The sequence below is a fragment of the Amblyomma americanum genome, chromosome 1 (assembly GCF_052857255.1).
Source record: "Amblyomma americanum isolate KBUSLIRL-KWMA chromosome 1, ASM5285725v1, whole genome shotgun sequence".
NCBI lineage: Eukaryota > Metazoa > Arthropoda > Arachnida > Ixodida > Ixodidae > Amblyomma > Amblyomma americanum.
In genome coordinates, this window is record NC_135497.1 from 34,043,021 (window position 1) to 34,067,140 (window position 24,120).

At 49.9% G+C, this 24,120-nt stretch overlaps 1 protein-coding gene across 1 annotated transcript in view; it reads right to left on the bottom strand.

The window, feature by feature from the left end:
• LOC144126199 (solute carrier organic anion transporter family member 4A1-like) overlaps nt 1-23,533 on the bottom strand; it is a 50,559-nt gene extending 27,026 nt beyond the window's left edge. Inside the window, exons 1-7 of the mRNA XM_077660251.1 lie at nt 23,511-23,533; nt 21,445-21,528; nt 19,693-20,091; nt 14,844-15,052; nt 13,548-13,647; nt 10,392-10,513; nt 10,169-10,333 (exon numbers count right to left, since the gene is read on the bottom strand). Coding sequence (XP_077516377.1) covers nt 10,169-10,333; nt 10,392-10,513; nt 13,548-13,647; nt 14,844-15,052; nt 19,693-20,091; nt 21,445-21,528; nt 23,511-23,533 — 1,102 coding nt within the window. The remainder of the gene's footprint in view (nt 1-10,168; nt 10,334-10,391; nt 10,514-13,547; nt 13,648-14,843; nt 15,053-19,692; nt 20,092-21,444; nt 21,529-23,510) is intronic.
• Between the last annotated feature and the right edge of the window lie 587 nt (nt 23,534-24,120).

Below are 24,120 nucleotides of genomic sequence, written 5' to 3' on the forward strand. Positions count from 1 at the left end.
CGTGTGCAAGAAATAAACGATACACATCTTTGCATTTCTACCAAGAACCTGAATAATTTGAAGACGTGAGATGAAGAATTTATTTGAAAAATAATTATTCTTGAATCAGCTTGGAGATTTATGCAAAATGCAGGTGTACAATTCTTTAACTAAGTGAGCTTCATGGCAATTTTTGATAAACAATTGCTATTCAGTTTTCGCTATCATGCATGTGCTCCTCGAGCGGTCTCAGTCGTTGCCCCCGTCTGTCATTTCCCAGGTACTATTTGGCGCAAGCAAATCGGGGCTTTATGCGAAGTAAATACACTTATTTGCATCCCGATCTTCCATACTGCACTATCAGCACACAGATTACGGACTAGCAAGCTTCTTAATATTGAGCTTGATGACTCTTAGTTCGTACGTGCATGTCTGCACCTCCATTCGATGTCATCTTATTTCTCACCCAGACGCAAGGATTGCAACCAGGGGTAAGTCGGACTAGATACGACGATACGTTGGGGTGGTGGTGCGAACTTTATTAGCCGTCAATGTAAAAGGCGGGGGGCAGAGCCCCATCGTGGCCTATGGGAGGGGCCCGCGCAGCGGGTTCCTGCCTTACAAATGGTGTGCAGTCCCTGGAGGGCCATCCTGTTATTGGCACTGGTGATGGTGCGTCGTTGGTCCTGTGGAGCTGAGATTGACATCAGCTGCTCTAGTGAGTGCCACCTGCTGGGGGGAGGGGGGGGAGGTAAGTGGAACCGGTGAGCAATACATATAGCAGATCGCATAGTTGGCAGGAGGCAGAGAAGAGGTCGGGAAAACGTCCGTTAGTGACTATCGGGTAAGGTAGTGTGCGAGTTTATAGCCTCCACCAGAAAGTTCATTGCGTGGCAGATAGCGAAGGGTGAGGAGGTGCATTGTATGTAGGAGCGATAGTGTTGCATAATGTCTCTGAAGTTTAGCAGGCACTCCCCTTCGATGGAGGAGGCGGGGTGCTCCTCTCCCTCCCGGAAGGTAAGATCTCGAGCGAGGACGTGCTCCTCCTCGTTTCCGGGTAGCCCGCGTGTGCTGACGCCGATATGAGCGTTACGGTTCTGGTGGTGATCCAGCGCCTGAGTATGGCGCTGGCTGGTGGAGAAATGCGTCCTGTGCTTAAATTTTCGATGGCTGTTTGAGAATCAGATATAATTTTTGGTGGCGGCCGAGGGGGAGATTGCTAGAGCGATAGCCGCCTCTTCAGCCGTGGTTATGAATGAGGTAAGAATGCTTCCTGTGGTCATGAGGTTGCCGTCACTGCGAACAGCCGCTATGGCTGCCTGTGCGACTGATGCGTAGAGTGAGGCATCAGTGTATGCCACATTGAGATCCCCTCCGTAGGTCCTGTACAGCGCCAGGGCCAGGGCCTCCCTGCACTTTGATCGCGTTCTGGGCGCATGTGTTTAGGAAGGAGGGGTATGTTGAGTGCAGTCTGCGTGGGAGCGGTGATTGGGTTAGTTCCGGGTATTGCGCCGACGGGTAATAGGTGAAGAGACTGCAGCAGAGCTTGTCCCGTTTAAGCCTGGCTAGGTCTGCCGTTTTGGTGGCTTAACAGAGTTCCTCGAAAGTGTTATGTATATATGCCTAGTCGAAGGAGGCGCTCTGTGGAAACACTTGGGGGAAGACGTAAAGCGGTGCGCGTGCTACTCCTAAAGAGGCCATCTAAGCGTTCTCTATCTTTCGCTAAGAGGTGGTAGGCACGGCAATGCGGATGTGATCCTGCCGATGGTGTAAGCCTGTGTTAGTCGAAGTGCGATTCCCGTAGGCCCGATTTCCTGTGTTCCACACGTTTGATGAACCTGAATTCCTGTTGTGTGTGCTTTTGGAGTTTAGAAATAACTGGGGTCAGTTTGTAAATAACTGGGGCATTTTTTGCGCGAGTTTTGACCGCTGAGAAAAGGCGCTCGAAGTTTAGGAGGCCCCGTTTAGGAGGGCTATAAATGTGGAGAATAGGCTGTAATTTTGGGCGAGTGTGAACGAGCTCAGTGCAGATGTGATGAATATCGCGGCTGTGCACCACTGCGGGGAACGTACAGTACTCACGGATTGAAATAGGACATTCGGAGCGCTAGCCTTGCAGTGCCACGCAGGCATGTGGTAAACCACAGGCCGGCTGATTGGCTACCGGAAGGAACAATTCTGCTTTGTAGATGTTCTCCCTCTCACGCCATACCACAATGCACCACCTTGGTTCCATGAGCGTCTACGGGCGGCGCTCCATGAAGCGACGGCCACGCGCTCCGAATGTCCTATTTCAATCCGTGAGTACTGTACATGTCGGGGACAAAAGTCCCCAGGACGCGTCATCGGGAACCGAAACCGATAGCTCTGTGATTAGCCGCTGGCTGGAGACCACACTTGTCGAGGTGAAAGTCGGACTCACGTGCTAGTGATAGCAGGTGACCGCTAACAAACATGGCAGCTATTAGCCAAAATCGCTTGTCACGTGTCCTGGAGAATTTGTCCCCCATAGCACATCTAACGAGAATTGCTACGTTGTGTGGCATTTCCAGTGAGTTCAGGCAAGGCGTACATCCCAGAAAGGCAACGCGATTAATGGGTTACTGTAGCGCAACCACGACCGGGCCCGAAGCACGCTGCAGCAACAGTTGGAGGATCCCTTTTTTCCTCCCGAAACTGCGGCAGCTCCACTGCCAGACCGAGCGCAAGGGTATAGAGGGCGCCATCATGCTGGAAGGGACGGGAGTTCATGTTGCGTTAAGGTGGGATGAGCATGAATTTGGCTCAACCACCCCCGAAATTCGGCCTTGGCCGATTTGGACCAAACTCGATGCACAACAATAACCGACCGCGTCAAACACGATGGTGACCTCCAAATTTGGCACGGGCCAACCCAAAAATTTGGCTCACTAACACCCCGAAATTTGACCCTGGCCGATTTGGACCAAACTCGGTGTACAACAGTAAATGACTGTGCCCGACACGATGGCGAGCCACAAATTTGGTCCGAGCCATTTCCAAAATTTGACCTTCGTGATTTGGGAATGCTTCGCACTATGCATTCTGAACTACTTAAAACACTGACAATTTTTTATTAAGGGTATTTTTTTGTAGTTCGTGCCCTGAAACTGTGTCGTAAGCGCAAACACAAACACACTGAACACCTCTCACAAACTTATGTCGCCCATCTGGCGTCTTTAACACTACTACATAGCACAATGACATTTTTTGCATTTTGTCGCCGCAAAAATGTGGATACTACAGTAGGAATAACACCTGCAACTCAAGCTAAGGAGCTGAATGATCTTGCCTCTGTGCCACCACAGCCAGTAAACAACCATTTCTCTGTCTTTAAAAGTCTTGTGCCTTGTTTGAAGCAATTAGGTGAATATAACCAGGCGCATGCATTTTATATTCCTTTCGTTACCATTGCAGTTGGCTGCATCTTCGGAATTATTTGTAGCTGTGCTCTAGAATTACACCTATTTCACCTTGTCACGACGCAGGTATGGCACGTCTTGGTAAAGAGTGAGGAGTACAGCCGAATTGGAGCAGAAGAATGTGCCGAAAAAGGAGAAAGACTCTCAAAAGGGCGCGCGCGAGTTTCGGGTTTCTCGGCCTAAGCGAGAGAGGAATGGTTTGTTTTTCGAAGTCGCTCTGAAACACGAGACGACGACAGGACGGCTCGGGTGGACTGGCGCTGTGCATTTTTTTTCCTTCCTGCTCTCTAGCAGAGCGGCTAATAGCGACGCGTGTGTTTTAAATTGTGTTTGTCTCTTCTCGTTGTAATATCTTCTAGTTAGCCACGGCAGCTTACAGCGAGGCGTGTGTTTGATACCGTGTACTTTTCTTTTGCGTTGTGACATCTTACTTCAGAAAGATGGCGGGAAAGTCATCTATTTGCTAAGGAGTAAGTTTTGGCGGGAGAATAGTCTATTGGCTGAGGATGTAGTTTTGGCGAGAATGCAACGAGATGTGTGCGCGCGAAGGAGAGCGCAGGAGATTGGTGTGTGGCAGCCGTACATATCGGTCGTGTGCAGCCGGTGGTGGTCCCGGGGTCGCGGAGTTGAAGACGGGAGTTCGTTGAGCGGCGACCGGACAGGTTGGCCGTGTGGTGGCCGACGGCGGTCCGGAGTCGCGGGAGTTTTAAGTTTTGTTTTAGTTAAAGTGGAGAGGCCGAAACATTTCGTTGCGCACATATTGTAATAAATAACTTCTTGAGGAGGACCTGCACACCTGTCTGAAACTAAACAGTCGTGAAGTACGTCCTCAGGGTCACTCACTAGACCCGCCCTCTACCACTCCACGCCAACATCAGGATGACATCAACATCTAGCCGACGAGAGAGAGAGAGAGAGAAAAATTCGTGACTCCGTGCCACTTAAGGGCACTGAGTGCAGAGCGCCAGTTATATTAGAAATGCCTATTGTTCTTTGATTGTAGTGCTTTATCCTTAATCTCGTCTTTTCTGTAGCACAAGAATACCTGAATCATGACCGTTAATGTGCAACAATGCGCTTATTTTGTTCATATTTTTATTTTTTTCCCCAGAGACGAAATGTCATGTTTCGACTAAATGAAGTAAGGGATTTTTTAGCGCTTATAAACATAAACAGAGGAAAGCATCCCTTTGCCTGGCCGGCGCGCCTTTGTTTGCGCACAGGCTGTTTCATGAGGCAAATTTCAAAAACACTATTATTGCTTAGACATTCTCTGCACTGTCGATTTCCCGGCAGTATAGGCGCTGTAGTTTCACACCCCGTATTTTTCACGAATAGCGCAGAATTGCAACACAGCGCGTTTTTAACTGCGACGCGAGTTCTACACGCATGGTGAGCAGCTGGTGTTCGAAAATAAGGCCTAAAGCAATGTTTTAGCGCGACCCTTGGGATTTAGTTAATTCGATGCGCGTGTTTTTTTTCCTTTATTTTTTCTCAGACAGTGCCTAAGAGGAGGCCAAGGCTAAAGGCTAAGAGCCTGACGAGGCCTTGGCCTCTTGTACATGCGGTTGCATCGATGAACAAATCTCGCAGATACATATGGGTCAGTACAACGATTGCGATAAAAAAAAAACATACAAGTTTTCAAAAGGCAGAAAAAAAATATACTACCCCATACATCAGTCCGAAACAATTCAACCATGCAGTACAAAACAAGACTTCTGGTTACGCTCGCAAGTGGGCACAAAAAGCAAAGGCAACATTATGCATCAAATGCGAAACCCGCAATAAAACGTCAGAACCATATACACCACGAAAGGAGAAAAAAAAAACAGAATCTCAAATAATGTGGTTTTGGAACAATGTAAAACGCAATACATGTACAGTGGCAATACAATTTTCATGCACACACCCCGAAAAAATCTAGAATATGGTTATTCAACCTTAAAGCAAGTCAATGAGCCGTGTATGAAATTCCGGAGTTAACCGAGATGCTTCTACATTCACTTTAAAAAATAGCAAAGGATTTGCTGAAGTTGACGTTTATTTTAGAGCGGTTCAACAGTTTAGTGGACTGAAAAGTTATCGTTTGCCTACCGTAATTGGTTTGTATCTTTGGCGATCTCGTTTTAAGATCGCGGATCGGGTATGTGCTCATATGTTCTATCGGAGGGACATGCAGTTTATTTCGGTAGATCCACTGCAGTAGTTTGAAGTAATAGATCAAGTTTGCTTTTAGCATACTGTATTTAATGAAAGAGGCCTGGTTCGCAGGTTACGTCTATCGCCTTTGTAATTCTCACACAAGCGTAGTATCTTTTCTTGAGCAACAATTAACTCATTATAGTTATAGATTGTGGTGGTGCCCCAAACTAATATTCCATAACTCAATCTGGAGTAAAAAAGGGAATAATATAAGATCTGTTTTAAATTTGTGGGTGTATAAGGTTCCGGATTTTGTAGATGCTGCCAGTTATTGGCGCCAGTTCAGCTGTTAATTTATTAACGTGTGTGGTCCATGAAAGATGTTCACTGAACCATATGCCCAAAAATTTTTGTTCTTTTACCTGCTCTATCAAATTTCCGTCATAGGTTATATTTATTGTTGTGTAGTCTCGCCTATTTATGGGCTTGAAAACTACGTACTTTGTTTTGCTTGTGTTTAACCTCAGTTTGTTGTTTGAAAGCCACCGTGATAATTTACCTAGGTACTCATTAGCAGCCTTTTCCAAGCTTTCTTTGCTTCCTCCTGTGAAAAACACATTCGTATCATCCGCATATAAAACTATATCAGAAAACCCATTTATTGAAGTAATATAATTTATAAAGCGCACCTAAGATGGATCCCTGGGGCACACCGTATAGAATTCGCACTTTACTGGATGATACACCATTCATGTCAACATACTGGCAGCGTTCACTTAGATGATTTTTTAATAAATTCAATGCTACGCCTCGTACGCCACTCAGGTGCATCCTTTCTGTCGTAGTACAGGTATCCAACACGCGAGCGGCATGGCTGCGCTCTTCGGATGGCCTCCGAGACACGCATCGACCGGAGCAAAGCGGCCCAACTGCACAGAGCCGGTGCTTCTGCCGCGCTTCGCGGACGATCCCTGTACATAACGCGATTGGAACGCGTCGGGGCGTGATACACAAAACGGCCTTAAAGTGTCAGCGCAGTTTTATACGTTTCTAAATGCGATAGCATACACAGGCGAACTTGCGGCGGTTTTTTTTTGCGTGCAAGCTATCCCGAATCACGAGCACACAGAGGTAAACGTTATGTAAAATGTGCCAAACACTGATTTAACTTTCATTCACACGGCGCGAAGTCGAACACGGAAAAGAGGAGAGACACCACAAAGCGCTGACTTTAACACCAACTCGCCCAGCAACTGATTTTAAGCAAGTGCTATAACTCTATGCGCTAAAAGATATCATGATATTTGCACCATGCACCGCACGCCTGGCGCCCATATGGTACGAAGCTATTTTGGGGGTTGCTTTAATAACTCGCAAGGAATGTTTAGGAAATTAGGATTTTTTTTGTCGTACTTTGCCGTGGTCTGCTGCAGGGTTCTGCACGAGGTCAATTAAGGGTTCTTTGTTCTAAGATTCCCGCATGATATTTTTCTTACAAGACCACTTCACTATTCACGACTTTGAGCCGATAATCCTACGAAACACTGGCGAGAAAAATTCAAACATGACGCCACACCGAGCGCCTTTCCTCATCGGCTGAGGCAGAAAGAAAGGAAACCACCCACAAGCGAATGAGGGAGGCTACACCTAATATGTGTATAATTAAAACGAAATTGTTCCGAAAAAAACGCCTTGCCTACTCTCGCATGCAGGATTCTAAAAAATGAAGCTTCGTTTTATGCATTGTCATGAGGCAGATAATCCTGGCAGGAACAGATGACACATTTCGGCAATAGCTCGCAGATATTGCCACGTTCTGTTTGTTCGGAGATCGTAAATGCTTTTTTTTTAATTCACGTCCGCTTTCATGACATTTTAATGTACCAGCACAGATGTATTAATAGCAGAACATAATGTCGATACTGACTGTAATTAGCCCGCCGCGGTGGTTCCGTGGTTACGGTGCTCGGCTGCTGACCAGAAACATGCGGGTTCGATCCCGGCTGCGGCGGTCGCATTTCGATGGAGGCGAAATGCCAGAGGCCCGTGTGCTGTGCGATGCCAGTGCACGTTAAAGACACCAGGTGTTCGAAATTTCCATAGAAGCCCACGGCGCCAGTGGCTCGTTTCCCCCTTTCGCCGGGAGCTGCCGTCTCCGTGGGAAGTCGAGAAGGTGTAGAATAATGGAATCCGTCGCGTTCTTCGGACACTGTCCAAAGCCGTGGTAAATGGGGAGTGAGACCACGAGCGGCCTTGTCAGGGCCGACGACCTTCTTCCGAGGGACGAGCTCTACGTGGTAGCTAGGTCATTATTAAAGTCGGCGACTTCTCAAACGACCCTGCCGTCCAGCTGAGCGAGGGGTTTCTTTCAAAACGAAAGCTTTATTGGCCGCAAACTCACGATTTCGCCGTGGCGGTACTCCACGAAGGCACGTGACGTCACAACGCGCGCCTCGCCGCGGAAGGTTACTGTGCTTCGCGCGCTCGCCGCGCCATCTGGCATGACGTCACACCGCGCCGCCGCCGCCGTTTGGTAGGACGTGACGCCGCGTTCCTCGTCGTTGCGCTCACCTCCGCTTGCTTCGACAGCTGCGTCGCATGCGCGATGTCACAGGATTGAAAAGGAGATCTGCCTTGCGCCGCAACCACAGTTGAGGCGACAGTATGGACGGCGACAATTCTGATGAGCTGGAGGAGGCCTGGAATCGACAGCGGAACGAGATGAAGAGGAAACAGACGAACAGCGCGCCGAACGACTGGCTAAACGCCGCCGTGAATATGCCGCCGCGAGACAGGCACGTTTGACGCCCGGTGTCTCGACCGCTAGCAGCAGCGACAGCAGCCGGAGGAGAGACCCGAGTCCTGCTTCACTGAAGACGGCCCGTGATGAACGATGGAATGCGACCAAGAGACTTCAGCAGCGGGCTCAAGAAACCGAAGAACAACGTGCCGTTAGCCTAGAGAATAGGCGTAAGAGTGACGCGACCCCTTCGATCCTCGGATAGCCTCGGTGCTGAAATCAAACATGGACCTACAGGTCATACTGGACGTTTATGTCTCTGCTTCATACGTTGTGGAACATGTGAACAAGGCCAACCGGGGAGTTTCACACTTGCTTTCGCTACAGATATCCTGGCATAGCCGAGCAAAGCCGCTGCCATTTTTTTTAGTATTAGCGGAGACAGCAAAGCCAATGCGGGGGCACCTTGACGGGTGGCAGATGTAGCGAGCTGCGTACGTGAAACCGCGCGCCCTGCACATTCCTGCACGCCCACTTGATTGGTCGAAATTGGGCGAGAGCTGGTACAGTGAAGCTCCGACCAATTACCGAAGGGTTTAAAACCAGCTGCAAACAAAGAGAAGGAGCGCGCCGTGCAGCAGTCTTGGTCGCTTTTAAACAGCCTTTATTTTAAATCGCCTTTGTCTCATACTGCCGTGTATTTCGATCCCGTCCTTAACAAATCAGTTTTGTTGTTAAGAAGTTGGAAGTTGGAGCGGGCAAAGACACGAAGTTGTCTTCGTACTGCTAACCGCCGTGTGTACGACCACCGGCAAGCGTGCCGTCATCATTCATCGCTCACGACGAGCATCCGACCAGCCCAGAGTGTTGCGAAAGTTTAACTTCTTCACTATACGGCGTCCCTCATAGCCTGACTCGCTTTGGGATGTTAACACACCCATAAAGCATAAAACCATGACTGCAATTGTCTGGGTGGGCACATAAACAGCCAAGTTTTGGTCTGATCATATTCAACAATCGTATGCTCTCATGTGCGGCACTGCAATGTAAGCTGCAGAGACAAGTGAGTTATGTGCTTTTAAAAACGTACCTCTTGCATGTGCGGCCAGGTGGTGAAGGCAGCTTTATGTTTTTCTCATTGCATTTGACAATTGTGTTCCCTGATTTTGATTTCTATTTGTACGCAGCTTTGCCTACCACGGCGGCAGCTGCAGAAATTGAAAGCGACGAGGTAGCAGCGACAAGTGAGTTTTATGACTTTACATGGCGTGCCTGCAGTGTGGCAGGCCGGACATGAGAGGCAGTTTTGTTTTTCTGTTTGCATTTCATAACGGTGCGCACTGATTATAATTGTGCTTCGTACACAGCTTTGCCTGCTACATGGCGCCACGGAGGAATGAGCACAAGGCGAGGCAGACAGCGTCCACCTCGGTGGCTGCACCTATGAAGAACCTGCGCTGCCAAGGTGGCACTGCAATTGTTCCATTCGGCGACTCAAAACTGCTTTTGTCAGCCGCTTTGACCGCTGCAAACGCGAGAACACATTCTGCGCGATTAGATACCCGCGTTTGCCTGACAGCATTCCTTGCCTAGCTTCTCTCGGCGTAGCCCAGATAGCTGACGCACGGCACGTGCGCCTTCGACAGAGCGCGGAGGCTCACGCCAATAAGCGCCTGAAGGTGGCGCGGAAAAGTACTAAGAGTACTACCCAAAACTTCTCGCTCTTCTCCCTAGGCAGTGTGTTATGGCGCTGGAGTCGGCACCGCAAACTTCAGCGCAAGTTCCCCGTACCGCCAGTCACAGAGCGAGGGTTTGCCCACCATCTACGCGGCTGCCAGGACGGAACCTGCAAGGTGGCGCTCACTTTCGACGGTGGCGGCCAGGCTGATGAAGACGAACGTGTTGTTCCTGAGCAGGTGGTAGACAGCCTTGGGCATGTCGGAGAGCCGCAGCCGGACCGCGTCGTGCTCGGCTTCCAAGGCGCGCGTGTCCACCTCGACGCGCTTCTGGGCCAACATCTCAGCGGTGCCTGCGCGCGCAGCGTTTGTGTGAGCGCCTGCAGTCGGCGGCCGCAGCGCGCCACCGACCGGGCAGCGTCTTGGGGAAGCCGGAGATGGGCACGCTGACAAGGATCGCCGAGCAGCCGGTGATGAGGAAGCCGATCCACCAAGCACCGATCCACACGTTGCTCGAAGGCGACAGGCCGAGGCTGCGGCCGATAAGCGCGCGTACACTCACAGTGTAAATGACGCCGCGTGTTGGTTTCTGGCGACGCTGCATAACTTTGCCGCCAGATTTTAATGCGATAGCATTTAGGTTGCCGTCTCACAAAAAGGTCCCGCTTCTGTCCCGAAATTTACGGATTGGTCGAGAGAGGTCATGTGACCTTGTGACGTCAAATCAACGTGCCCACCGAATTGTGAGCAAAATGACTACCGTGGCGGGTGGCAGTTAATGATTTGGCGAGGGAGGCCACGCGACCTTGCGACGTCATCACAACTTAGCCACCATTGCGCGTGGCAAATTACCCACCATGACACGCAAACAATGATTAATTAAATTAAAATAAACTGAACGTAGTTTCCACCTGCCCACAGCGGCGCTGCGCATGAGCCGTACGGGAGCTCGGGAAGAACAACCTTGGTCTCAAAAGGCCCGCCGGTGGCTGTGTTTGAAACAGGTATACCCGCCAGAGCTAGGAGTGGTGCCCCGCTTACCCTCTGCTCACTGCACCAGTAGTGGTATGAAGACTCCGCGCTATCTATGAATGCGATTGATGGGTTATTACGTCATAAACACCAAACGACTACCAGCGGACCAATCATACTGCCAGATTTGCAAATCTGAGAAGCCTCAAAATTCGAAAGTTGGCACCCTTCAAAAACTTCAAAGGAACTCCAAAATTTTGCAAGAAGAGCCACCACAGAAAACGAATTAAGGTGAATTAGTGAAGATTAGTGGGTGGAATAAGATGGATTAGTGGACCGGATAATGAAAATCATATATGATTATCCAGTGAAAGGTACTGGAACATTTGATGACTCATTCACGCCATATAAGGAAAATGGAACAGGTTCCAACTTGAGTTTCGGCGGGAATATCGCAAGAAGATTATTTGACACTCATTGTAGGCACCATACGAGGCAACCTGTATGCTTTCGCATTTTTTTCTGTAATACCCCTGTCACACGGGCACCGCAAAGGCCTTTGAGACTCAGGTCCTTATGTTTAAAGGCGTAAGGAGTGCAGCTACACGGCACAAATTTGTGTCTTTGCGGCTAAGGGCCTTGGAGTTGAAGGCACGCGCCCGAGAACTTTGGAGCCCAAAAGCGCGGCCTTTGAGAACCTATGATCACAGTGTCGTCCAACGCCAACTAGTAAAAGCAAAGAAAAAATATATGCAGGCAGCATTGTTTGAAAGCATGATCTTTAAAAATACGAAAGGTTTGTCTGGTTTTGCTTTTTAGACGATTGTTTATAATACATGCCCAGATTTGAAGACCATATAATTATTGCAGCAACACCGAGTGCCCCTGGTGGCCAAGGCAATACACACAACCTGCTGCTGCTGCTGATGAGAGTAGCTGTTGCAGTTCTTTTAAGGAAGCAATAACAATGAAAAAACATCTGAACTCAATGAATGGACAGAATATTCCACTTTAATTTTAAAGCACTCACTTCAGCCACCTCAAGCACAGCAGCGGGCGCTAAGCCTCAACGACTGTTTCATGTTTGGGCTGCGCCGTGTAGCTGCGTCACCGCTGCTTTGAGCTTTCACTCTTTTGCTGAAAAGAGGTGCCTTGCTGAAAAGGCCTTCGAGGAATGCCGTAATAACTCTCCGAAGTTTTTTAACGTGTCCAAAGGGGTAATGATATCGTATCATGCAAGTGCTTACTTCACTGACAGGTGCGTTGGGCGGACGACGCGAATAGTGCACCACCTTCAGTCCCACAGCATCTATATCATACTTTGCACGACTCGGGTCAACTAACGTGACACGCACCGTAGAGATCGGATGCTGACACACGCGCCACAGGCTGCACATGAGGCGTATTTTCGCGCGCGCGGAGCGGCAGGTTAACCCTGCTGCCTTGCCACCTTCACCAAGCTTCGCGCTGTAATTGTCTCTTTTTCGTGCCCCGCGTCTGACACCCTTTTTCCACTTGGTTTGCATAGTTAATGCTCGTGCAGGCGAATCGCCCTCTGCCGTGCACTGAATCTTCCCGTTTTTTTTTCTTCTTACCGTCTCATTCAGTTTTGCAATGCAGGGTACGTTGCCGTTCGACTCCAGCATTAAGTTTTTCGTTAAATGCCAGCAGCCAGTCAGTCATGCTCAGGCATCCAACTCCAAGACGAGAGCGCAGACCAACTTTATGCAACTTTATAAGACTACGAGCCCGCCATCGAGTGGCCGCGAGAAGACGTTCCGCAGCATTGGCGCGCTAGACCAGCTGGGCTTTGCAGGGCTGCGCACAAAACCACGTGACGGTGCTGCCGGCCTTCGCCGGTCCGGCAGCACCGGCAGCTCTATTCAATGCACGAAGCCCGCTCCACACCACGTCACCTGTCCGCTGTCTAAAATTGGCATTCAGCCTAGATAAAGTCCAAATATGCCTAGATAGGAAAAGAAATCAATCCTCGACTGGGAGTCCAACCCGCGGTGGCGCGAACGTATGTTTCACAGGAGGCTGAGCAAGAAGACCCCTAGGCTACCGCCACAGCCGAATGCGCCTAGTGTTCAGCACCACACACTCGAGGTGTGCACTGCAGAGCGTCGTCTTCGTCAGCTTTCATCTGCTCCGTCCGGCGGCACTGCCCGCTCATTGTCGTCGTCTTGTACATAGCTCAAGTCAGTGCTTTCGCACAGGTTCCCCAGACTAAATTAGAACCACCCCCGAAATTTGACCCTGGCCGATTTGGACCATACTCGATGTCAAACCGTATATAATTCACCGTACCCGACACGATGTTGACCTCCGAATTGGGCCCGGGCCTCTGCCAAAATGCTATCGCTCGACCTTTGGGTATAGCCGTGTTTAAACACTGCCTAACCTTTTTTTCTGCTTCACCTGATGCTGGAGTTTCGGTGAAAATGAGCTCACTGGCAGCGCTGTCGAATCACCTGGGAAAACGGCCCACGTGGGCCAGGCTTTGCGGTAGCACCGACGTGGAGTGGGAGCGACAGCGTTTGTCTAGTGCATCGCAAACCGGTGCCAACCGCGGGCTATGGCTGTCAAATGTACCTCCTGGGGTCAACGGTGATGTCGGTGTAGACGTTGAGCAGCATGCCGCCCAAGATGAAGCCCACGGCTGGCCCGATGATGGCTGCTGTGTAGTAGATGCCTGCGGCAGAAAAGTGAGGAAGCTGTCCGCCGAAGCCGTTAAGAAGTTTACACGAGCGATCATGTTACCGCGGAAAGCTACAGCTGTTGTATGTGCTTCGTGTCTTCACTCTTGACGAGAACAGGTGGAAAGAATGGCTGGGGTTCAACGCGCTTTGAGCCTAGTTATACGAGCAAAAGCTCTGGTTTGCATGGTGAGACACGGTTCGCTCGGTTTGAATGTTTTATTATCGCACATCAAAGGCTTCATCACTGTCTCACTGTAGTTTGACTAAGCTTGACGTCTCCGATACAACGGTCGGACCAGCGTGCTCCTTATCTATGGCGACTGTGAGATCACAGCCGCGGGATGCAGGATCTTATGCACCAGCCAGCGTCACCTGACACACTGGCGTCATAATCACGTGATGCCCACTGTTTCAAATGCAATGTCAAGGCCAAGACCAAGAGCCGTGGTCAGGTACCCAATTAATGGTCATAGTCGCATGATGATCATGTGGTCATGCTACCATAGCCTGGGCTATACAACCACGCAGTCAAGTACGGTTCGACCTTGTGAGGCGCATTAGGTCATTGAATCCTCCACAACGAAATCGGATCCGCCGCGGTGGCTCAGTGGTTAGGGCGCTCGGCTACTGATCCGGAGTTCCCGGGTTCGAACCCAACCGCGGCTGCTGCGTTTTTATGGAGGCGAAACGCTAAGGCGCCCGTGTTCTGTGCGATGTCAGTGCACGTTAAAGATCCCCAGGTGGTCGAAATTATCCTGGAGCCCTCCACTACGGCACCTATATCTTCCTTTCTTCTTTCACTCCCTCCTTTATCACTTCCCTTACAGCGCGGTTCAAGTGACCAACGATATATGAGACAGATACTGCGTCATTTCCTTTCCCAAAAAACCAATTATTATTACTATTACAACGAAATCGAAAGTTGCACCCCAAGGAGCAGAGCTCTCGCTCCAAAAGGAGTAGATCTGCGAACAAAAAATGACACCCCGGGCGCAGTTCTGCAATAATTATGCTGTTTCAAGCATGACTCCTATAGAACAAGCTTCTGCTTTCTACGCCCGTAGAATGTCGGAGCACACTGTGCCAGTTCCGAGAGTACATTACCCATCACACGCAGCATGAGCGGCAATGGTGAGGTGCTTTTAGCAAATCAACATGGCAACCGATACGGCGTGAGAGGGAGTCGTACCGATGTACCAGCTGGACTTTCGAGCCGTCAGGTTATCGTCCAGGTACGCAATGGCGAGTGTGTAGAAGGGCACGGTGGAGCAGCCGTGGACCAGGTTGGCCACCATGAAGACGAAGCGGTAATTTCGGAGCGCGCGGCTGCCCTCGGGGTTGATGATGGTCGCCTTGTCTTCCTCGAAAGGGCACAGGTCCTTCACCTCCTGGCTGTACCTGGTGGCGAACAAACCGGTACCACAGAGCGGCTCGACAACTTCGCGTATGCTCACCGTCAAGTCAGGAGCCGGCAGTGCCTAGTGTGATAATCCAGTTGTTACTGACAAAGCGTTCAAAAGCGCCGTGCTTTCTCTGTCGAGAAAGCGGCCCGAGCTTGCCAGAGTGGAATACCTCAGCTATGATCAGGCAAGTGGCTTCCGCACCTATATTGACGGCAGGCCCAAAACAAGTCGGCCTAATGTCGCTAGGCAAAAGGTTCACTTTGCTTTCTAATAACACCATTAGATTGGAAGTTTTATCACAAGCTGGATGCGATATGTGGAAGTCGGACAAGGAGGTTTTCGTGTAGATCGCAGCGCTGTAAGAGCTAGCCCAGTGAGCAGAAGCAGCTTTCATTGAGATGCGGGGAGAAGTGTAATGAGTGAGTTCCGATAAAATTTAGTGATTCCGCCTGTGTCGTGATCCGCGTGCCTGTCAGCGGTAGATTCGCAGCGTCACCTATTAAAGAGAAGTGCTCTGATCGCGTCGTCCGCAAGAAAAATTTGCCATATATGTAGCAGATAAGAAGGTGCTCTCTTGAGAATTTGCCTGGCCACGTGGATTCACCAAACGCACTGCGGGATGCACGTCTGTGTAAACACGTCAAGCGGGCCACGATCTATTAGCTGTGATGGGTTAGCATTCGGCGTGAAAATCCTCCACTCTGGTAGAGTGCTGCGACGAATCGTTGTAAAGATAGAGTCGTGATGGACCCATGTTTGCATTCGAAGTAACAAAATAAACCTCATAGCGGCCCAGAGTTATACTAGCATCAATGGCCGTGCATAAAGCAGTCGTATTCCTCAGAGCGCAGTGATTTATTTGGTTTGACAGTGCAGAGCTTCGCCGACTGGCGCACACGTAGATATCGGAACACTTCTTTTCTGGATGCCCACGCATCGCGCAAGGAGAGCGCATCTCGGCGATGATTCTACGAGTGCGACGCGGACTTTCCCTCAGCGACGCTGCAGCATATATGCTCATGCAACGTGCCGCTTTCGTACAGCCGCGTCGCGAGATGCTCAAAGGGGATCAAGGCACTCCTGTAGCCGCGTGGCAGTGCGCGCACTCACCGCAGAACAATGGTGCGCCTCCCTGCATGCATCCAGCAGGTGGGCCTGACGGCCCACTTTCTCGCTGCCAAGTAGTGTGCGCGTGTTGTGAACCTTCGGACGATATGCTGCCGGGTGGCAACACCGGCCGCTCGGGCAATGCGCGATTGATTAGCGGCAGGACGCCGCGTGTATACAGTGTTTCGATGTTGTAAATACGGGCACTGGTCACTCGCGCACGGTTAAAATGGCCGCAGGCCTGTTCCCCTGTTTTATCTTCTTGTAAACTAGCGTATAGATGAGCTCTCACTTTTTCTCTATCGCTCCCCTCTGTACGTCTCCCTGCTGTCCTCTTCTTCGGGTGATTAATATATCGGACAGCGATTGTTATTATCTTCTCTTTCATTTTTGCATTTTTGAAATAATCGGTTCCGCCTTTCGCAGTGCAAGAAATATGGTGACGCCCAGGGACGCCCTCAGTTGGCACAGTTCCAACAGGTAGGCAGTAATATTTACTACCCTTAGCAAAATTTACCTCCAGAACGAAGTGACAAGAAATGCCTGTACCAATTAACATTTTCACACTCGAGTTAGTGATTTGGGATCAACTTCTTTTGCCACAACTATTCGCCCGCTTTCGGGAGGAAATGAAAATAGTTTAGCTCTCCATGCGAAGGGAAACAACAGCTAGAAGCAGTCATTAAAGCAGGCAGTCCAGTCTGCGAAACAATAGCCTCATACACGAAGCACAGCTGGTGTTCGGGTATACCGGTCGCATTTCTATTATTTTAGACCAGAGCAGGGTGATTTCGTTTCGCGGTGCTTTTGCAACAATCTGCGGCAAGCCCTAATTAAAGCATATGCAACGAAGTTGACATCGCGTTTTTAGCCACATGAGGAGGGCCGAACGGCGTGTACTTAGAACGCAATGCTTCGCAATCGCAAATAATTTATTATTTGTTTATTTCACACGAACAGTAAAGGGGAGGTTTCCGTAAGAGAAGAAAATTGTTTTTTTTTCGTTTTTTACGCATGGGTTAACTCGATTTGCCGTAAATGGCAGCTGCACATTATGATCTGCAAAGAGGCACGTATGACATCTGGCAGAAATGTTGTCTGATGTGTTGCAGTTGTCCATACGCGAATATTCTGGTCAATCAAGCTGTCGTACATTTTCTATTCAAGGTACAGTAGCGGATATCCTGCGAGGTATTAAGCAGCAGTATTTGTTTATCGATGCTGCAATCACAAGAAGGGATTCGTGCAAGGTAGGCATACAAAGATCAAAATACAAGTACAATATTCAGAAAGCAATACAAATGCCACAAATCAATAATACATAAACAAAGCGAAGCAGCGAAAAGAAGAGAAGAATCAATGGAATAAGTTCAACAAAACATTAGTCATGGCAAATTGACACGAACACAACCAACCTCGAGCGAATAAATAATACTCACCACAAAGAACACCAAGTCGATAATAATAGTAAATTCAGAACAAGGGGGGATTCAGGAACGCAATACAACAGATATGTAGTAATTAACACTCAGGGTTCCGACGAATGATGTCAGAGATTGCTGTAGAACTTCCTTGTTAGTAACCGAATTCCTTTCAGTTACTGTCCTAAAAAAATGAATATTTAGAGCAGTTACTGCGCTGGCGAAAAGGGGCGATTGTGACGTTGTCTTGCAGTGTAACCTGAAGAGAAAGATGGTAGTCCACTAAGGTTAATCTTAAAATTATATTTGACTAATTGATATAAGAAATTCACTCCAGAAATGCGATTCCTTTCGCTTATAGATATTAGACCTGCCCTAATTAGCAAGTCACTCACTGATAAACAGCCATGCATAGCTAGTGTAAACAAAGCGACCTGCTTTGTTTTGAGCTTTTTTCAAATTTTTTTAGTGTTTGTTTTGGTAAACGGATCCAAAATTAGCGCCGCATAATCTAATATTGGAAGGACAATCAATCTGTAAGCAAGAAGCAGGACTCGGGGTGTGGACAGTTTTAATGCACTCCTGAAAAAAAGTTTGGTTTGCATTCTTTAAAACCTGATCAATCATTTATTACCCCTTAATGGCCCCTAAGTGGAGTATTACATAAGAGGGGGGGGGGGGATCGATAACACATATATCAATGGTCAGTAACAGAAAAACGAGAACAGGCACTACAATACAATGATGCAATAACAATACAAGGATTGCATAAATTGTAACTAAGCCAAATTCATGAGTTTACTCCAGTCAAGGTTATCAGTGAGCTATAGTCCTATATATTTGTAGTGCCGAACTTTATAGAGAATTTTATTAGCAAAAGAATAATGGAATATAAAGGGATTTTTGTTGCCAATGATTCTCATGTGCTATACCGTTTTTTGGAAGTTAATTGGCATCTGCCAGGCATCACACCATGCGATAATTTTTTGGAATGCTTCGTTAAGTTTTATCGGACCTATTTTTAATTTCAGAGTGGAGTACACAATCATTCGCGTAAAGTTTAATATGAAGTGGAATGTCTTTCACGACGTCATAAATTTAAATGATAAACAAGAGCGGCCCAAGTACCGAATCCTGAGGTGAGGGCAACGATCAAGAAGATGTAACAGCAGCAGTTACTACGCTTTTACTATTTCTTTTTCGAAATGTGTGTAGTGCGATGCGTTGCGCGTGCATCGTTGGTCACTCGCCTAAAAATTTCAATGCGCCGACGTTGCAGATCAGTCGTAGCAGGGACAATTCCAAGGCAGGATGTGCTCGGGTGGCTGCAGGTAAGCACTTTCTCACTATTCTCCACGAGCTCCCGTGGGGAATAGCGCCTCCGGCCCTTGGGGGGGGGGGGGGGGGGGGGGCTCTAACCTCGAGGTGCATGTTCCCGCCCGCGAAGCAGTGCGAAGGACGAGGCGATTGTACAGGCCGCCTCCTAAATCCTGGAAAATGCGGGCGGGCCACCCGGACGCTCGGACATGTCCCGACGCACTCCTGGTAGCACTAACCCGGTGGCTCGTTTCCTTGACGGCCGCGCAAGCCCGACGAAGGGTTTAAAAAGGCGGGCTCCGTCCGTCGAGTCAGTGCACAGACTCTCGGGTGCATTCGGACGCGGCCCTACTGCAACGCGTCGCCCGCAACTCCGATCGCCTCCGTGACACCAGGACGTGTAACTTGTTTGCCTGGAACTATTCCAGGCAAACATCTTTGCTTTGCGCTTTTTCTTGCAACATCATTTTTTTTTGCCAGAGAGCGCAACATTTTTGCGCTCTCTTGCTTTTCATTCTTTTTGCCTGTATATGTTTCTACACAACTCGTATCCTTCTGCATCTTTGCGTGGAGTTAATTGTAATTATTCCTGTTGTTCAGTGCAATTGATGTTTGTGCCGCATTGTTCTGTTCTTCTAAAATTGCAAGTTTTCGTCTCGTATAATTATTCCGCTTGTTTCATGTGCGCAAACTGCAGTGCCTCCAACTCCACCTTTCGATCCACACGGCGCACAGATCAACCGGCCAAATGAAATGGCTGACCCACAAAGCTCCCATAAAATGCGCTCACTTGTACTGGGGCGCCACGAAGTGCGGCAGGGTGAAAAGGAAGGAGCCGACGCCCATGAAGAAGACGCCGTTGGCCATGATGCGCGGCTTGTGCATCTCGCTCCCGAAGAAGGTGACCGGCGTCATGAGCATCAGCGAGCCCACGTTGTACATGGACACGATGAGGCCGGCCTCGACGCTCCGCAGGTGGAAGCGCCGCTCGAGCGTGGGCAGCGACACGTTGATGAAGCCGCTGATGACCATGCCCTGCACGAAGCCGGCCACGCAGAAGCACACCAGCACCCACTCGGCCGACGCGAACCTCTGCAGTGGGGCCGGATGCCAACCCCACCAGCCGCAGTGTGTGTCCGCTTCGCTCCCCTCCCGCGCCTGCCTACTCCGCAGCATGGCGTCGGACGTCCTGCACGAAAGCGATGTCTGCCCTGAACAAGACATTTCATGGGGCGCAAGGTAGCCACCCATTTCAATCGCGTGTCTGCTGCGGCTGACTTGCCTGGCTCATGAGGCAACATAGTTGACGCGGTCACCACAACACACGACAGCAGTTCAGTACGCGCCGTTGGCTCCGCTCTACAGTACTCGCGTCCTGTGTGCAGACTGCTCACGTGTTTTGCCGGTAAACGACTGCAGCGCTGTCTGACGCTAAAAGAGCAATAACGCAAGTCAAAATAGATGACGCAATTCGCCTCCTTATGAGTCCTGTGAGCTCCACTTAACAACAAACTTAATCCTTACACGCTGTTTCGGGCGCACTATAGTCGTCTGTGTAGATCTCATGGCTGCCCGTTTCGGTCAGTGGAATATAGCAGCTCTATCAATCTGACCTTTTCATGTGATGTGCTGGCACGTCATTCCACTCTTTTTTCTGCCGGGAAGCGTTTCAGTGTACACAAAGAGTTTCTGTTGTTGGTTTGTGTGGCCGTCTGCGTATTTTTGGTCATAAAGTCTGCACAATCAGCGCAGATATTCGTGACATCTAGATCTTCAACGCTAGTGCAGAGAGTTTCATCGCATTTTCTGAGCAACGTTGCCCGAAACAAAAGTGTGTGAGCTTGCGCCACCTGTTCAAAATTGCACTTCGCTCTATTCCAGGTGAGAAAATTCACAGTAAGCGGAGATCTGTGTTGCAGTACCACGCAAGAGGGATCACTGCTTCCTCCTGGCATATTTTTAATCGACATCATTAGATTTTTCTACGGACCATCCCTGCGTCTCGGGAACGTTTGTGGAGACGCTGCAGCAATGCCTCATTTAGCTACAAAGCAGTGCTTTACAAACAGTTGCATCAGCTGTCGAGGGCGATAGACGCACGCCCGAGGCATAACGAACGCTAAAGATACATTGCATGGCTCGCAAATGTTCAGTGGAACACGTTCACAAAACCATACCCGGTACGCGCAGTGCTCAAACGGCACAGCGTAAACAGTACTGCCCTTATCGGAGGCCGTCAAACTCCGTGCGTCATCCCGTGTCTGCTGCCTTGGAGGCTCTCGTAGTTCAAACCACCAGGGTTTCCCTAAGATTCAGGTAGACGCGAATACAGACAGCATACGAACACAAACTGTGGTAGTTTACTTCGTGCCGCACTTGTAAACACAACTCGTGGTCCTCGTGGTTAATCCTAGTTAGGCATACGTGGGCGAGAGGGGCCAGTATTGTGACCGCGGCCGTTCCTCGCCACACGTATGTGTTGTGGTTGCTGGATGTCACCTCTGTTTGACGTCGGCAGCGGGCGTGAGAAATGAACACTCACCCACAGTGCTGCTTCGACCGGCCTTCCTCCTCTTCCTCCACCACGCGCGGTTCACCGCAGCGCGGCAGCACAGAGGCCCACACCCTGCAGGCGGCGCACACCAGCGCCACTGAGAGCTTTGCTGGTCATGGAGCTTTCCTTCGGGTTTCATGCGACTACAGGGCCAGCCAGTACGAGAGGCACCAGCGTAGACTGGCAGACAGAAAGCTGCAATTCTGCCGTGAAAGAACTCTTTCACGTAGTCTCATAGTCTTATGAGAACATCGCAAGTCCTCGAATCATGTTAGGTATTTCACTGCCAAAAATATGGCTTCCGGTTTTCTCAGCTACTTCTTCACCTGTCCAGCGCCTGCATATCGAGCATAGGTGCAAGACGACAGGCAAGATTGAACCACTGCTTGCTCGCAGGGTACGTGGTGTTATGATCGTACTTCTGGCCATGCGGGGCGGAGCAAGAGACATTCGAGAACTGTCAAAAAAGCCGACAACCTCGCTACGGCTGCATACCGGATGCCATTTGTCTCGGAAAAAAAAAGGTTCCCTCTATCGCAACTGCTGGCCACTTCGACGGGGCATGGAAGACTGATGCCTGCGCGACTGTGGCAGACTCTCCCACGGGCTACAAATGAGCACTGGAAAGCGATGCGGGGTCAAGCCCTGGCTTATCCTCGACAGCGGCGCCAGTTGGCTTTCCCTGAAAGCCGCCGGCACAGCTCTGCCAGCGTAATTCACCGTCTCGAGAAGATCCAGGGGTCAGCGGAGTCAAGCCATCATGTTTTGACATCGGCATTCAACTCTAAAGGGGAAGCGGACACCGCGTACTTTTCCGCGTAGACTTGCCCGTGCACTGATGAGAAACACGTGCGGCCACCTGCAAACCGTGGGTACGCGCCCCGTGGAGATTCCTCTGTCTGCCCGACGTAGATGGCGCCCTCCTCTCAAGATCAACACGTTACGGGGGCGTGTTCCCTGGGGAGAGAGTGCGTGATCTGGCACAGTGAACTTGGGCACGCCTTCCTCAGCAAACCCGGCCTCCATCTGGGGATTTCAGGGAAGGAAAACCCTATAAAACTCGGTGCAGAGTACAGCCAAAGAGCAACATCTCATCGAAGGCGGCCTCACGTCGAGAGCTTCCTCTCGTCGAGACCCTTTTACTGAAAACCACTCTCAGTTGCTGTACGTGTACGTGACGCAAATAGTTGCATAAAGTTTTCCTTGCCTTCCTCGTAACCCAGTCTCCGATCATCCTCGTCCCCATCTCTGGTCCGGCCATGCTACCCGAGTCGCAACAGTGGCAAGACAGTTGTTGAAAAGCCCAGTGCTACGTTCACACTTGGGCATTGAGTGGCGGGAGCGAGTGGAATCCGCCGCCGCGACAGAAATTCTGCCGAAGTACCCAGCGGAAAGCCCGATCGAACCGAGGCCGATTTCTGCCGCCGGAAAAATTGCTTCAATAGAACGGCGAGTAGGAAGTTGCATTGTCGCAACGCCAAACATGGCAGCGCCTTTCTAAGCAGGACACTTCGCTATGATGGCTACCATACCCTCGTTTCGGACCCAATTTATCGTTAAGGCGCGCTCACACTTGTGAATTCGGCGGCGACAGAGAGCGAATTCCACTGCCGCCGAAATGCTGCCTCGTTCACACTTCCCGGCCACCACGTCGCCGCTCGTCGTCTGTATGTCGTCTGCTCGTGGCGTACAGATACGATAGGAAAAGAGGTTAATCGACGCTCTGTACGTACCATAAGCGTATGCAAGCTTACGTACGATAAACGCGTGTATTTTGAGGGCATTACGCCAATTCTCACCTTCCCACTTTTAGTTCGGAGCATGCAAGCAGAGACGCAACGATTAGTTCTAAAGCCCATTGATATTGAAAGTAGTGCATTTCTGCGCACTTCCCGCCGCGCTGTGGACTCTCGGACATCCTCCTCGCCCAACTCTCCGCTTGGCGCTTTTCTGAACGACGATTGGCCCCTCCGGCCGTCGCCCAGACAACGCGCGGGAAAGGGTCGTTTTCTTGTGTTTTTGTTTTTCGTCGGCGCCATACGCAGGCCACGTGCCTCTGCTGCTGGTCCAGCTCCATTGAGTTACGCGCTGACTATTCGAACTCTACATTTAGTGCCGCGTCATGTCCGGTTGCGGTGCATTTCAGTGCACAAGCCGGAGTGAAAATGGCGTCGTGCTGTTAGCGATTGCTCGAGGAAAAAATGACATCAGACGAAGAAAAAAGTTGATCCACAACGTCGCCCTTTACCACGCGCTCTGCCGGCAAGCAATGCATGGGAGCCAACACACCGTACACCCATCTCTGTGGCCGCAGTACCTCCTCCCAAATCGCATGTCTACACACTCCTCTCGTCCAGGGATTCGCAAGAAAGAAAATGTGTCATGCAAATGCTCGCAAGCGCCGGAGAGAAATGTGCAATCGAAATTAACGAGGGTGTACTCAGCATAAAGTAAACCTACTCGTATAAAGTCCTCAGAATTCGCCACGAAATTTAAAGTTTCAACATTTATTTCAGCTCCATCAAGACCTCGCCCGGCAGCGAAATTTTGCACAAATGGCCACGAAACTGCGTGAACTTACACTGAAAGTTTTAGGAAAATCCCCGAGGGTACAAAAAACGCTGGAGGTACCCTTTAACGCTATCGCGTTAAATTTGGTGGACA